We start from the raw sequence: 15,612 nt of genomic DNA, 5'->3' as shown, positions 1-15,612 counted from the left end.
GGCAGGTTGTGCATTTCTAAGAATTTGTCCATTTCTCCCAGGTGTTCCATTTTATTGGCATAGAGTTGCTTGTAGTAATCTCTCATGATCTTTTGTATTTCTGCAGTGTCAGTGGTTACTTTTCCTTTTTCATTTTTAATTCTATTGATTTGCGTCTTCTCCCTTTTTTTCGTGATGAGTCTGGCTAATTGTTTATCAATTTTGTTTATCTTCTCAAAGAACCAGCTTTTAGTTTTATTGATCTTTGCTATCGTTTCCTTCTTTTCTTTTTCATTTATTTATGATCCAATCTTTCCTTCTGCTAACTTTGGGGGTTTTTTGTTCTTCTTTCTCTAATTGCTTTAGGTGTAAGGTTGGGTTGTTTATTTGAGATGTTTCCTGTTTCTTAAGGTAGGATTTTATTGCTATAAATTTCCTTCTTAGAACTGCTTTTGCTGCATCCCATAGGTTTTGGGTCGTTGTGTCTCCATTGTCATTTGTTTCTAGGTATTTTTTGATTTCCTCTCTGATTTCTTCAGTGATCACTTCGTTATTAAGTAGTGTAATGTTTAGCCTCCATGTGTTTGTATTTTTTACAGATCTTTTCCTGTAATTGATATCTAGTCTCATAGCGTTGTGGTCAGAGAAGATACTTGATATGATTTCAATTTTATTAAATTTACCAAAGCTAGATTTGTGACCCAAGATATGATCTATCCTGGAGAATGTTCCATGAGCACTTGAGAAAAATGTGTATTCTGTTGTTTTTGGATGGAATATCCTATAAACATCAATTAAGTCCATCTTGTTTAATGTATCATTTAAAGCTTGTGTTTCCTTAAGCATAGGTCTTACACTCAGTAGGTATTAGATAAAAGTGTGTTCAAAGAAAAAAATGCAAAGCAGCTCTTCTTCTCCTGGCAGTTGTTCATTTGATAACTTAGGATTATTATCCCTGGTGGTGATTTAGTACCATCACTAAAATGACAGGAAGGAGTTTTTTATTAAGGCGTAAATTCACAAGAACAAACAAAATAATGGAGACAACAGCAACTAATTTTTGGAAGTTGCCATTTGGTGGCAAATGACTTAGTTGACCTGAGAAAGCTGAGTTCTAAAAAGCAGTGGGAAAGCAGTAAAGCAACTCAGTCTACAATGCAGAGTTCTCAAGATATTAGGAATTTGGTGGCATAAAGAATCTCTGAAAATGGGTAAAAAGATGGGACTAAAACCAGAGAGCTGCTTGTCATTTTTGGTAAGAAGCAATTAAAACCCCAGATCATCACTATGCACAAACAGGAAACGGGTGTTCCCCACCCCAGAAAAATCAGAGGTGTATCCTCCAATGAACGTTGAACAGTGGGTCTCTAGACTGGGGAAGAGTGGGCACAGATGAGGGTAAGGGCGCTGTACTCTAGCTGACACCTCTTCTGTACCTGAACTTCTTATCCTCACCTGTCTCTTGTTCCACGTGTGTAGGGCTCTAACCAACTGGGCACCTCACCTACTCCCATGTGACTCAACTTCCTTTCCTGAGATTTAACCATGGAAATCATTGTGAAACTCTTCTCAGCACCCATATCACACATGTACAACCTGAAAGTAAGGAGGAACTAAGCCCAGTGGGGCAAACTTTTGATCAAAGGGAAACTGGAGCAATGGATAAATTCTCTCCCCTTCTTTACCTTAAAGGAATGGTCCTGAGATACAGTAAATGCTCCTCGGGGTGGGGTCCCAAGGATTAACCAATGCATCCCACTTAGAGGCACTCAGTTCAGTACATTCTCAAACTGGCTCTCGTTCCTTCACTGCTTCACTCACCCATTCCTCACTCCCCCGTTCTAGGACTGTACCCCCAGTCAAACCAAAGCACAAATGCCTCTGCTTCCATTTCCATTTCTTATTATTCACCTGATGGCAATAAGGTCCCACTGCCAATAGTAAATCACCAATAAAATTAATAAGGCTGTAAACTGTTCATCATCAGCACTCAGCAGCACATCAGTGAGAAAGGAGTCCCTGCTCAGAGAGGAAATAGCTTATATGCTAAAAGGACCTGAAGAACCTGGTTAGGATGTACAGGCAAGAATTGGGGCATGTGTAAGAGTGTATCTTGAGGTAGTGTATCTTGAGGGTAGGAGGAATATAAGGCTAAACAGGGCATTATGGACCTGGAGGGACTCACTTATGACATGGAACTCAATGTTCTGGCAATGTTCTGAAGCTGGTCCTAATAGCTTGTTGAATGGTTCTTTAAAACTTAGACATGATGACAGTCTACTATAAATGAGATAGAGATGCTTGTGGATGGGCATTAACATAAAAAGTTGACTGGAACAGCTCTGATCTGCTATACAGATACCAAATTCAGCAAGGCAGCTGCAGTTGGGTCTACTGTCAAGTTAAGTAAATGGTCATCCCCCACCGTTTTCCATGATTTATCTTGTTTTTGGCAGTGGTCAGAAAGGTAAATTAAATGTGGGGGGCAGATATGATAGGCCCGTCATAAATCCCATCATAGAGTATGCCTAGTCAGTGCAGTAGAGGAAAAAGGAAGAAATAAAAGACAGATTGAGGGGGACAAGGGAAGAGTAAAATTGTCTTTATTTGCAAATGATATGATCATTTACATAGAAAAACCCTAGGAATTCAAAAAAAAAAAAAGATACCAGAACTAATCAGTGAGTTTAACAAGGTTGCAGTATGCGAGGTCAAACATACAAAATCAATTTTACTTCTATATACTAGCAACGAACAATTGGAAAATAAAGGTTTTTTTAAAAGAAATACCATTTACTGTGGTATCCAAAAATGTGAACTTCTTAGGGATGAACGTGACCAAAGAGTTATAAAACTTGTACACCAGAAACTACAAAATACTGTTTAAAGAAATTAAAGAAGACCTAAATAAATGAACAGATATATCATGCTTATTGATTAAATGTCTCTATATTGTTGTCAATTCTCCTCAAATTGACATATAGATTCAAGAAAATCCCAATGAAAATCCCATCAAGCATTTTTGTAGAAACTGACAAAATGAATCTTAAATTTATGTGGAAAAGCAAAAGACCAAAAATAGTGAAAATAATTTTGAAAAAGAACAAAGTTGGAAGATTAACACTACCTCATTTCAAGACTTATTATAAACCAAGAGTACTCAAATATAGATATACTGATCAGCACAGAAACTGACCCATGCATATATGGCCAACTGATTTTTTTAAAAACAAGCCAAGGTAATTCAATCAAGAAAGAATAATCTTTCCAGCAAATGAGGCTGATACAATTGGATATCCAAATAAACAAACCTCAACTCTTACATTATACCACAACACAAAAATTAACTCTAAGTGGATCACAGACCTAAATGTAAAAGTTAATACAATAAAACTTCTAGAAGAAAACAGAAGCAAATCTTAAGAGACCCTGGGTTAGACAAAGATTTTTTTAAACAAGCCACAAAAAGCACAAGCTATAAAAGAAAAAATTTATGAGCTGGACTTCATCAAAATTAAAACCTTTACACTTCTATAGACACTATTAAGAAAATGAAAAGACAACCCACAGACTGGAAGAAAACATTTGTTAATTTTATAATTGACAAATGACTTGTATTCACAGTATATAAAGAATTCTTACAAGTCAAGAATAACAAGTCAAACAACCCAGTTTTAAAAAAATGAGCAAAAGACTTAAAGAGATATATCACAGAAGAAGATATTGACAGCAAATGAACCATTAAAAGATATTCAACTTCATTAGTTATTAAGAAAATGTAAATTAAACCACAGTGAGATACACTATACACCCAATAGAAAGGCAAAAATTAGAAGACTGACCACACACCAACTGTTAATGAATGAACTCTCATACAATGCTGGCAGGAATGTAAGATGGAGAAACTCTAGAAAATAAATCAGTCGTTTCTCAAAATGTTAAACGTACATCTACCATAAGACCTAGCCAATCCACTCCTAGGTATTTACGGAAGAGAAGTGAAAGCATATATCCATACAAAGATCTGAACATGAATGTTCACAGCAGCTTTATTTGTAATAGCCAAAAACTGGAAACAGGCACGTGGATAAGCAAATTTTGGTATATCCAAACTTCAGCAATATAGAGAAATGGACTCTTGATACACACAGAATTGTGGATAAACGTCAACATTATCATGCAGGATGAAAGAAGCCAGACACAAAAGAATACACACTACATGATTCCATTTATACAAAATTCTAGAAAACTGCCTTGGCTTCTTTGTCAAAAGTGACAAAAAGCAGATGAGTGGTTGCCTGAAGAAGCGGGTGGAAAAGGGATAGATTACAAACAGACATGAGGAAACGTTTAGGGGAGAATAGAAATGTCTGTCATCTTGACTGAGGTGATGGTTTCACAGGTGTTTGCACATGTAATAACTAATCCAACTGTAAACTTTAAATATATGCAGTTTATTGTACATCAATTATACCTTAATAAAGCTAATTTTTTTAAGTTTATCCCAATTCTGTAAAGTTATATTCCTGGTTATTCCATGTTGTCTCCCCTATTATAGCCTCTTTGAGGACAGGATCATGTATCAATAAATGTTCTTTAACTAACATTAACTCCTGGGTTGGTCTCGTCAATACTGAAAGACGTTCCCCTACATAAATCAAGCAAACGACACCGAGAATAAGCCCACTCAGATTCACTAGGTGTGAGGAACAGATTCAAGATGGCCCCATGATATACGCACCTCCCGGTATTCATGCCCTTGTGTTATCCCCTCCCCTCGAGCGTGGGTGTTACTTGTCACTTGCCTCTAAACAACAGAATATGACAAAGGTGAGAGGATGTATGTGATTACATGTATGTGGTTACACTCATGAGACTGTAGCACTGGTCTTGGCATCTCCCCCTCCCATGCTGGCTTTGAGGAAGCAAGCAGCCATGTGGGGGAAGCACAGGACAGGGAAGTGTGGGTGGCCTCTAGGAGCTGAGGGCAACCTACAGCCTACAGTCAGCAGGAAACTGAAGCCCTCAGTCCTACAACCTCAAGAAACTGAATCTGCCAACAAGCATGTGAGTTTGAAAGCAGACCTGTCCCCAGTTAAGCCTCTAGATGAGAACCCAGCCCTGACTGACACTTTGATTGCAGCCTTCCAGAGAACCCAGGTAAGCCATGACCAGAATCCTAACCCACAGAGATTGTGAACTAACAAAAGTTCGTTGTTTTAAGCCAATTAGTTTGTGGCACTACTGTTTAAACAGCAGTAGATAACTAATACACTAGGTTTGTACGTTTAGGAGAGGGGGAAGCAGAATAGAGGAAGGGGAAATGCATTGAATATTCTAATAGTGTTTTCTACATCTAAATACCATGATTTAAACTACTATCAATTGTAAGATAAAAAATAATCAGAGTTGAGGAGATCAAATTATTTCTTTCAGCTTTTATTTGTCTGAAAGAGAAAAAGTGAAGAAACATTTACATAGCTTACTTTAAGGCATACCATATATATAAGCTGTAACAAATCTTATAAACACAAATGAAAACAGCTGGCCTAATACCCTTTAATTTACTTTCATGGTATGTTTTGTTCTGTTTTTCAATAATGAGGAAATTTGCATTTGAGAATTGTACCAAGTTCTCTGAAATGCAAGCAAAGCCTTCCAGTCACCTCCACTGACCACCTCTCTGGGAGGAATAAGAGCATGCTGGAAGACAGCTTACTCTGTTTCTCCTCAAAGACTCCAGAGAGAAGGGCACTCAACTACACCACCTTCAGGCACTCTGAAATACCACAACCAGACAGCTGGTTCCGTGGGAAATGCACGAATGTATGTATCCTCCTATATTTTTGAAAAAGCTATTGCCCAATGTCACTATACCCTCTTTTCCAGTCCCCAGTAATCACCCCAATAGGGTTTCTGTGAGATGCAGGAGCAGTTAGGGTTTGTGTGCTTCTTTCAGTTTTCTGTGAATATAATCTCCAACATCGAAAAGGATCATGAAAATGAGCCCAGGCAAACCTTCATCCTCAGAAGTTCTGTTTTCTGCCTTGATATATTTTCAGAATCAATCATTGGTATAGCATGGGCAATTAATGTGGTCTCTACTTTCTCATGTGTTTTCTGCAGTGGCATGTGTATTTGTGTGTGTGTGTGTCTTTTGGGTTTTGCTGTAAGGTGGCCCTATAAATTAGGTCATAAAGGAAGTCACTGGAAATCAGGATGCATTCCCTGAGAAGAATGATGTAATATTTAGTGTTCTTGTTGCTGACCAAGACGCTCAGCTTAAAATAAAGATTTTATGAATAAAACTTTGTTATAAGAAACCAGATAAAATAATTTAAATTCTCATAATTATTAAAATTAGGAAAATAATGTTTCACATATTTTAAATTTGTCTAAGCATATACATATTTAGCACACGAAAGCCTCATACAGTATGTGTTCAATACATTAAAATAATTCCACACATTATTTAGGTTTATGTTTGACCTGAAATTTCTATGCTAGCTAAAATAAACATTTAAAGATTTAACAAAATTGTTTGCCTTCAGAGAATTTAGATAAAACGTTATGTGTACATGGGAGTCAAGGAAATGATGGGTGACAGCCAAGTAGGGCCATCTCATATTTTTTTAAATTTCAAAGGTAGTTGAAAGTAATCTTTTTCTTTCAACAAGTTTCATTTTAATGAATTCGTTTCTCTATAAAGTGGAACCATTCCTGTCATAAATAATAAAGTAAGCAAATAAACATTAAGAGCATCTAGAGGGCTTCCCTGGTGGTGCAGTGGTTAAGAATCCGCCTGCCAATGCAGGGGACATGGGTTCGAGCCCTGGTCCGGGAAGATCCCACATGCCGCGGAGCAACTAAGCCAGTGAGCCACAACTACCGAGCCTGCGCTCTAGAGCCCGCAAGTCACAACTACTGAGCCCACGTGTTTAGAGCCCGTGCTCCGCAACAAGAGAAGCCGCTGCAATGAGAAGCCCACACACCGCAATGAGGAGTAGCCCCCGCTCCTTGCAACTAGAGGAAGCCCACGCGCAGCAACGAAGACCCAACGCAGCCAAAAAATAAAAATTAATTAATTTTTTTAAAAAAAGAGCATCTAGAATTTGAAGATGTTACTAAGAACTTTAATTTTAATAATTTAAGAAAAAGAAGTCTTTAAGGGTTATCCCCAACATTATTTGAATATTCTCTTTATATTAATAAGCATGTGTGTGTACCACACACAGAAAGAGCAACAATCAGGGAGTGAGAGGAAGTGAGAGAGAGAGAGACAGAGAGAGACAGAGAGAGAGAGGTTAATTGAGTGTGTATATGAAATGAAAATAAGTTTCAAAATGGCAGTCCATGGGGCATGAGCATAAGGGGTCTGGCATAAACCACAGCCTTGATGGAGAGGTTAAAGGACTGACCATGTGGATGAGATTCACAACTTTCCATATTTTAAATTTTTTGGCCTTCTCCCTCCCCTGCAGCTTCCTTGTATTACTGCCCAGCACCTGCAGTATATTCCTCCAGAAGAAACAATAAAGGAGAATTTAAGGCCTTCAGGAAGAGGGACAGGACTAGTAAACTTCATGACAATCCTCAAAGAATAGAAATGAAATAGTCACCCCTGCCTCAGAGCCTGGCCTCTCTGATAGAAGTGAGGACCAGTGACGGGGCAGCTGCAACAGAATAATGCAGAGCAGCAGAGAACATCAAGACGGCCATCCCAGCACCTCTCTGCCAAACCTGGATTTGCTTACCTTTTCCTGGAGCCTAATGTTATCCCACACCTTGGTGCACACCATACACTCAAATGCGTCGATGTAGTTGTCCTGCTTGATGTCCTGTACCCCCCATTTCCGTTCCCTGAGAGCAGTGAGAAGTCGCTGATTCGAGATCTCACCCTTCAGCTTCCATTCTATGTAGGCCTGGTACAGTCTGTCGTCGTGATCCAGCTGTCTGATGTAACTTGCCAGTTCTCTAGGGTGAGAAAATTCTGATACCAGGATAGCACTTCTATTACTTGGAAGCCAGTCTGCGATGCTGGGTGACCCGTAATACACAGGGACGACCCCTAGTTTCAGAGGTCTCCAGAACTTCTCAGTGATGTAGTCATCGCAAACCGCATTCTCGAAAGCAAGGATAAACTTATACTGGGCAAGGATCCTATAAAAGTCACCAGCGTCCATAGAGGCTGGACCGTTCAGCTGCTGAGGGAGAGCTTTGTTTCGCAAACACTCGCCATAAGAATCGACCTCAATGTACGTCATCAGCTCTCGAACGTAGCTGTCTCTGTCTGAGGGTGGGTCACAGTCGGACTGTACGTACACCAGAGGAGCGAGCCTTTTTCGAAGGTAGTTTTTGGACTGCAAGGGGACCAGGTATCGGAGTGACTTCAGGACTTCTGTGCCCTCCAGGTACTGGGTAGTTAGTGGCAGGTGGGAATGCCGGCTGAAGGTGGCCGTGTAGTTGAACAAGGTGATGACTGGCTGGTGAAAGAGCTTATAATTGTTTTTCGGAGACTCTTCATGAAAAAGGGCCCAGTCGTGATGGGCTTTCCGAGGCAGAGGTAAGCTATCTATGTTAAAGTCAGTACCTAGGAGAAGAAAAGACAATGTAGTGTGTCCAAAGAACTCTGGGGTTTACGTTTGAGTCCACCTGGTAAGATTAGTATACAGAGGAGTTTGAGGCTATAAATAAGTAGCATATTACAGTGTCTGCAAAATGCCTGGCAGTCAATCATGAAGCTTTCACCCTAGAAACTGCTCAGGGAGAGAATCACCAAGGAAAGGGACCCCCCTCTCTCATTTTATGAAAAGGGAAATGGGAGAAGTGTCTATCCTGATTCTAAAGAATTTATTCCACTGCCTCCTGGATTTTCTTCCAGAGGCATTGCCTAAGAGAGGGAAGGAGAAATGAAGAGATAGTTCTTAAAAAAGAAAAAGCAAGAGAAAGGAAGCCAAAAAGGGAAAAGCAACCAGCTTGGCAGATTGATTAACTGAAAAAAAGTGAAATCATGCAGAAGTAGCCAGAACAAATATACAGGAAAATAATTTTTTTTTAAATCCAAAATGATCAATTTCAACAAAGTGCAGCAAATCAACCTTAGTAAAAATGGTAGACAAGAGGCTTTTAAAGACTTAAGAGCTGATAATAGCACTATGTTACAGACTGCTACAGGATGGACAGGAATTAACAAGCACATCAAGAAATAAAGAAAGCATAACAGGATTATAGTCATGAGTGATTCCAGCTTCCACAGAATTGGGGAAATCTTTGAAACATGATAATGTGCAGACAGAAATGATTGATACGATAAGCCATTGTTTTCCTGACTGTGTGCGTGGAGACCCAATCAGGAAGAAGTTATTTCTATAACTGAGAAAGAAGAATTAAGACAATTATCACAATATGTAATACAGAATTTCTAAGGTGTTCCAGACACTGATGATTTCTTGGCCCTGTGATTTGATTTTTTAAATATAAGAAAATGGCACACATACAAAAATCCATCTTCTAGCATCCACTGGGGAAAAACACACCAAATAAATTCTTCCAGCATAATAAAACATATTCTCTGGTAGAATTCATAAAAATTAATTATGTAATGCCAGTGCACACTCTCTCAAATAAATATATACTGTTTAGTGCCAACAGTACATCAGTGAGGAATCAGTTAATCAAGAAAGGTTTGGAGAACAGTATGTAGGTTCCTTAAAAAACTAAAAATAGAACTACCATACGACCCAGCAATCCCATCACGGGATGAGTGACATTGCTTGGGTCCCAAGGCCCCTAGCTGTTCCACATTCTCTCTGCCTTTGAGTCTTTGTATATCTGTTTTATATGTAATGTCCATGGCCTTTAGCTGTACTTAATGGGAAAGATAGGAAGAAGCACATCTATTCCATCTTGCCCCAGAAACAGAACATATTAATGATTTTTAATTCAACAAAATAATCTTTAATTTTTAATTATTTCTGTTTTATCTTCAATTTTGCCACTTCCTCCAGTGAGTAATGGAAGTTAAACCAGTTACTCTTTCTTTTCAAAATTCTTCCCCAACATATATACACTACCAAATGTAAAACAGATAGCTAGTGGGAAGCAGTTGCATGGCACAGGGAGACCAGCTCGGTGCTTTGTGACCACGTAGAGGGGTGGGATAGGGAGGGTGGGAGGGAGGGAGACGCAAGAGGGAAGAGATATGGGGACATGTGTATATGTATAAATGATTCACTTTGTTATAAAGCAGAAACTAACACACCATTGTAAAGCAATTATACTCCAATAAAGATGTTAAAAAAAAGTAAAATTATGCTGGAAGACATATACTGAGCCCATAGAAACTGCTGAAGAAAGTACATACTACTGTCTTGATAACAGGCTTTCATTTCTCAATGATCAGGAATGAAAGACTAACATCTAAAAATGGTCATATGTTTGTTTACTTGGCATTTGCTACATTAGACCTTTAGTATCAAAAAAGAATTTCATTCACACACCTGAAATGTAATGGCATGCAGAGCTGGATGGTCAGTAATGGTTAATAGCCAAACATGAAAACATGAAAGAGAACTTGAGAGGAAAAGCAATTTATCACATTGAACTAGCTGCTGCTCATAAAGGTTCTCTGCTGGTCAAGTGACCAACAATGGGAACTGAACCCATAAATTTGAGTTAGAACATAAAGCTTCCACCAAATGCAGAGCAGAGAATCAAGGCCATCTGCCTGGGACAGGAAGAACCAGAGTCCAACCCATAGGAGTCAGAGGCAGGGATCCAGATGTAAGAGTAGAGACTGCAGGGAATATGGTCAAAACTAATGTGGGTCTAGAATTAACTGGGGGATCCGGCACAGGTGCCTTGAGACGGCCACACGACTGGCTGTCTGCTGCTGTTATCTGGCACGTGGGTGATTCTTAATCTGCTTTACCCTGTCGTTGCCATGGCAAAGATCCAAAATGCAGAGCAGAAAGACACAAAGCCTACCTCCAGTGCTTCAGAGAATGGAGAGGGCCTGCCTTTCATCAGTGTTTGGCTACATCAGTGAAGTATTATAAGAGAAACTAAAAATGGCTGTCGAGACCTTTTCAGGGCCAATATCTAGGTCTGTGTGTTGGTAATAGGAATGAGACTTGAAACTGGTACCAGTTATAAACTGCGCCACCAGGGAAGCCCTATAATGAGCTTTTCATTCATTATAACTAGAGGCGAGGCTTCCAGGCTCATTCAGCCAAGTTGCTACTGGAACTTTGATGTAGGGAAGAAGGAGAGAAGAGCATAAGGTCCCTCAAATGTGCAATCTGTAGTAGAAAAAAAGCCTGCAGAATCTAAGCAAGAAACATTTATTTATATTCATGCCCTAAAAACAAACACAGTTTTTTAAAAATGAGAGCTTGAGGTTCTCATACATCTGAATTCTGTTTCGTTTGTAGGAGTGGGACTATCTTTAATAGTGGGGGAATGCCTCTTTAATAGAGAGGAAAGTTTAAGGGACCTAACTTTCCAGAAACATTTCCCATTATTTGCTACTCTAAAAAGTATTTCCTAGTTACTTCCCTAGGATACACACACACACACACACACACACACACACACACACACACAATCACATTAAAACAGGTTTTTCTTCCAAACTAAAATTCTCTGAGTAAGATTAAAAAACATATGTCATTTTGCCCAGCAAGCTCCTCTCCTAAACTTAGAGCTTCAGATGGTAAACACTTAAGAATTCTAAAATTAGAACCATAACAGACCTAAAATACTCCTTTGAGGATATCACGACTTAGAATGTGAGTGGTGCTATTGAGCAGTTTCTGAAAGGTATCAGATGTGGCTCAGGAACCAGGTGAGTTATCTAGCTCTGACTCCAGGGCAATGCCCACTATAACAAGAGTTGAAACTGGGGTCTTTAAAGAAATGAAAATCAGTTAAACTACAATAAATCCATAAAAATGTGACTAACTTGTGTATGATTGGTTCAGTAGTTTTGTACAGCCATCTTCACTGGCTCTTACGTTTAACAACTTCAGATTTAAACTTTCGTTTCTCTGGGTTATTTTGTGTTTACTGAATACTGACAAATTCATTCGTTCCTTTAACAGCTGACAGATAGGTCTTAAGCACTAAAGTGCACTGTAAAGGGAATTGCAACTTGGAGCATAAATGGAATAAAATTAATGCTGGCGAACGGTGTCAGATTGCTGATGATGGGGACTGAATCTGAAACGGCAGAGAAGCAGGAGTGACCATCCTTTATGATATGTTTATGTGCTCCCTTCCTTCTGCAGGGGCATATACTCTTCTTTTATGGTTCCCACACAAACTGGTAGAAGCAGAAGGTAACACATATTATTAACCCCACTCTATGAAGAAAATTTAGTTTGAGTCATGTACCTGGAGTTAAAGATCCCTGATGGGGGCCAGAATTTTCAGACTGGCTAATGGTAAAGGACCAGAGAGATCACTGGCCCCACTACAATGCTGATTCTGTTGAATAACTTACTCTTGGCACTCCCAAGACACTCACGGAATATTACCCAGCTTAAACCCAGCCCACTTGGGAAGAGGCAGGCCTTCACTCAGAAAAAAGAAATGCTCCCATACAATGTTCCCCAGAGGTCACCTGTTTCTAAAAAGAACCTCTACCGTAAAATGGTGTTTTCCCATAAAATGTGATCCCGCAAAAATACCCTGATAGAGGAATCTAAAACTTTGGAGGAAAAACAATCTAGGCCAAGGGGCTGCCTCATGATATTATCATTTGCATAGTTCATTGCTATTTTTAAGGCCATTTCACATGACTTTTCTTAACCAACCCACACAGCCCCATCAGGTCATCTATTTTCCCTAAGGTTCTGAGGGTTAACTAAAAATGCCACACAGGCACCTCTGCAGACAGCCTGGCTCTAGCCAATTCAGAGGGGCTCTGGCAGGATCTTAACTTCTAGACCCACATTCTTCCCTCTTCTCCCATCTTCTCTGTTCATGAGTCCTTTTACTTGCCGCTTAATCAATTCTACGTCATGTAGTCCTCTCTCAAGTATACATGTTCAACTAGGCATCTGTCCATTCTACCCCTGGGCGTGGAAATTTCTCAAGCCCCGTTATGGAGCCCATGCTGAGGGCCAGTCAATAACTTTGCAGTCCCCTTCCTAACAGTGCAGGGCCAGAGGCAGGAGTACAAAGAGAGTCCCGCCCACCATAGGCCTGAACATTTAAAGGCTATAAATCAATCTAACATGCTGCTAAATGTTTTACCCTTCTACCTTTACATACATATAGATTCATGACGTTCTTAAATGTGCAAAGCAACAGTTCACACCAACTATGGATTACATCTATTCAAAACTAACATCATTCTCTGCCACAAACCATGATTCTCTTTGGGGCCTGGCATGGCGTGAGAAGAGGAGGGAGAGGATTCTTCCTCACTTGTTGGCTCACCCTCACCTAATCCCTCAAACCTTCCCCTCCATTCGCTCAGGACACCACAGGGGAAACACCCACTTGCTCTCCCTCCTCGGGGTCTTGCCCTGTCTGTCCCCACTGTCCAGCTGCCTCCTGAAGCTCTTCGGTGTGTTGTCTCTAAGGTTTCTCCACCACTGAAAGAGTCCCCACCAGACAACCTCCGCCCCAACTTTCAAGGCCCTCAAAGGAACCTGCAGCTGATGGGCAGGTTCCATTCAGAACTCTGAGACCCCTCCAAGTCCAACGCTAGAATGCAGGTGTGCCTGTCCCCCATCCTTCCACCCCCAGCTCTGTCCCACACCGCGCGGACCCTGCGCACGTGGACACAGACACCTCGTTCCGTGAGTCCCAGTTCTGTCCTGCACCCTCTGCTCACTATGCCTCAAGCTCGGCTGGCCCCTCCCTGGCCTGCAGAGTCCAGTTTCAGCAAGGAATACGGCTATGCTGGTCTAGGGAGAATGCCCCACCTTAATGTCTGACCAAGTTCCTCACCCCCGACACTCGACGGCTCAGTCCCCCGGCTGCCTTTAGCAAGAATCCTATGGCCTTCCCTGGTGGCACAGTGGTTAAGAATCCACCTGCCAATGCAGGGGATGCGGGTTCAAGCCCAGGTCCGGGAAGATCCCACATGCCGCGGAGCAACTAAGCCCGTGCGCCACAACTACTAAGCCCGTGCACCGCAACGAAGAGTAGCCCCCCACTCGCCGCAACTAGAGAAAACCCGCACGCAGCAACGAAGACCCAACGCAGCCAAAAATAAATAAATAAATATAATTAAAAAAAAAAAAAAAAAGAATCCTGGTATGCCAGTTTAGCAAGAATCTTCCTGCCCTTGATATCCTCTTAGTAATTTTCCCTCTGCTGACCCCCTCACTGCTTGCTGGTCCCCAGCTGCCTTTGCTGGACTTAGAGTTGAGCTCAGTTCTATATGAAGTCTCTCTCCTCTATTACAGAAACTTGAATAAAATCTATCTTGCTGTTTTTAACAAGTGTCTGGCGCAAAATTTTTCTTTTACACGCCACACATTGGCAGTCACCCCCTTGGCCATCCTTCAAGCCCAGGGGTGCATACTGACAGCCCAGTTTGCCCTTGGGAGGATAAACCAGAGAAGCGGCCAGTGCAGAATCTGGAAGTGGGCTCCACCTTGGCATTGGGGGCAGGGAATTCTGGGATCCTGGTGCATGGAGTGTGAGGCCTAAGTGCAGAGGCGTGGGTTCCGTGGCCACAGGTGAGCAAGTGACCTTGGTCTGTGGGCTCTTTGCCCTGTATGCAGGGGCACGGCCGAAGGAAGGCCAGAGCAGACTCCTCTTGAACCAGTGTAAAGGTGCCATTATCCAAATTTAAGTTGCCAATCATCCTCCCCAAGCATGGTTACTGGGAGACTGAAATTCATGCTCTGAACTAAACAGGGGCCTGATGTACCTTTTCTGATTCCTTAAACCAAGGGCACAAATTCAGATTTAAAACCTCTGAATAATGACACTCAATACAGTTGGGCAGGAAGAGGGGTGACTGGGGGTGATTACTTCCTTTCAGCACATTCCCTCAAAATGACTCCTTTTCAATGATTTATTCTAAAACAGGCCTACATAACTACTGTTCTTCCATCCCCACTGAGGTTTTATGGAAGGGAGTCACCTTTAATTGAATCTAGGAAAAATAAATTATAAGATGTACCATTATTTTTAGTGTCATTAAGAAAAATATTTCTGGGGGACTTCCCTGGTGGCGCAGTGGTTAAGAATCCGCCTGCCAATGCAGGAGACACGGGTTCGAGCCCTGGTCCGGGAAGATCCCACATGCTGCGGAGCAACTAAGCCCGTGCGCCACAACTACTGAGCCTGCGCTCTAGAGCCCACGAGCCACAACTACCGAAGCCCGCGTGCCTAGAGCCTGTGCTCTGCAACAAGAGAAGCCACTGCAATGAGAAGCCCAGGCACCACAACGAACGGTAGCCCCCGCTCACTGCAACTAGAGAAAGCCCGTGCACGGCAATGAAGACCCAACGCAGCCAAAAGTAAAAACAAGTAAAATATATAAATTTATTTAAAATAAAAACATAGGGCTTCCCTGGTGGCGCAGTGGTTGCGCGTCCGCCTGCCGATGCAGGGGAACCGGGTTCGCGCCCCGGTCTGGGAGGAGCCCACATGCCGCGGAGCGGCTGG

At 41.3% G+C, this 15,612-nt stretch overlaps 1 protein-coding gene across 12 annotated transcripts in view; it reads right to left on the bottom strand.

Annotated features, from left to right (window-relative positions):
• FUT10 (fucosyltransferase 10) overlaps positions 1-15,612 on the bottom strand; it is a 176,291-nt gene that overhangs the window by 96,306 nt on the left and 64,373 nt on the right. For 11 of the 12 annotated variants that reach the window (XR_003677782.2, XR_003677781.2, XM_028482080.2 and 8 more), the window contains one exon: positions 7,734-8,569. Coding sequence is in view for 10 of the 12 variants with exons in the window: in XM_028482080.2 (XP_028337881.1) it covers positions 7,734-8,569 (836 nt within the window). In the remaining 2 variants the exon portion in view is untranslated. Of the gene's footprint in view, positions 1-102; positions 958-7,733; positions 8,570-15,612 lie in introns of those variants that run through there. The other variant, XM_007119718.4, reaches the window with a different exon arrangement.

Source organism: Physeter macrocephalus, chromosome 20, assembly GCF_002837175.3.
Source record: "Physeter macrocephalus isolate SW-GA chromosome 20, ASM283717v5, whole genome shotgun sequence".
NCBI classification, from domain to species: domain Eukaryota; kingdom Metazoa; phylum Chordata; class Mammalia; order Artiodactyla; family Physeteridae; genus Physeter; species Physeter macrocephalus.
This window is presented reverse-complemented; position numbering and strand designations above follow the sequence as displayed.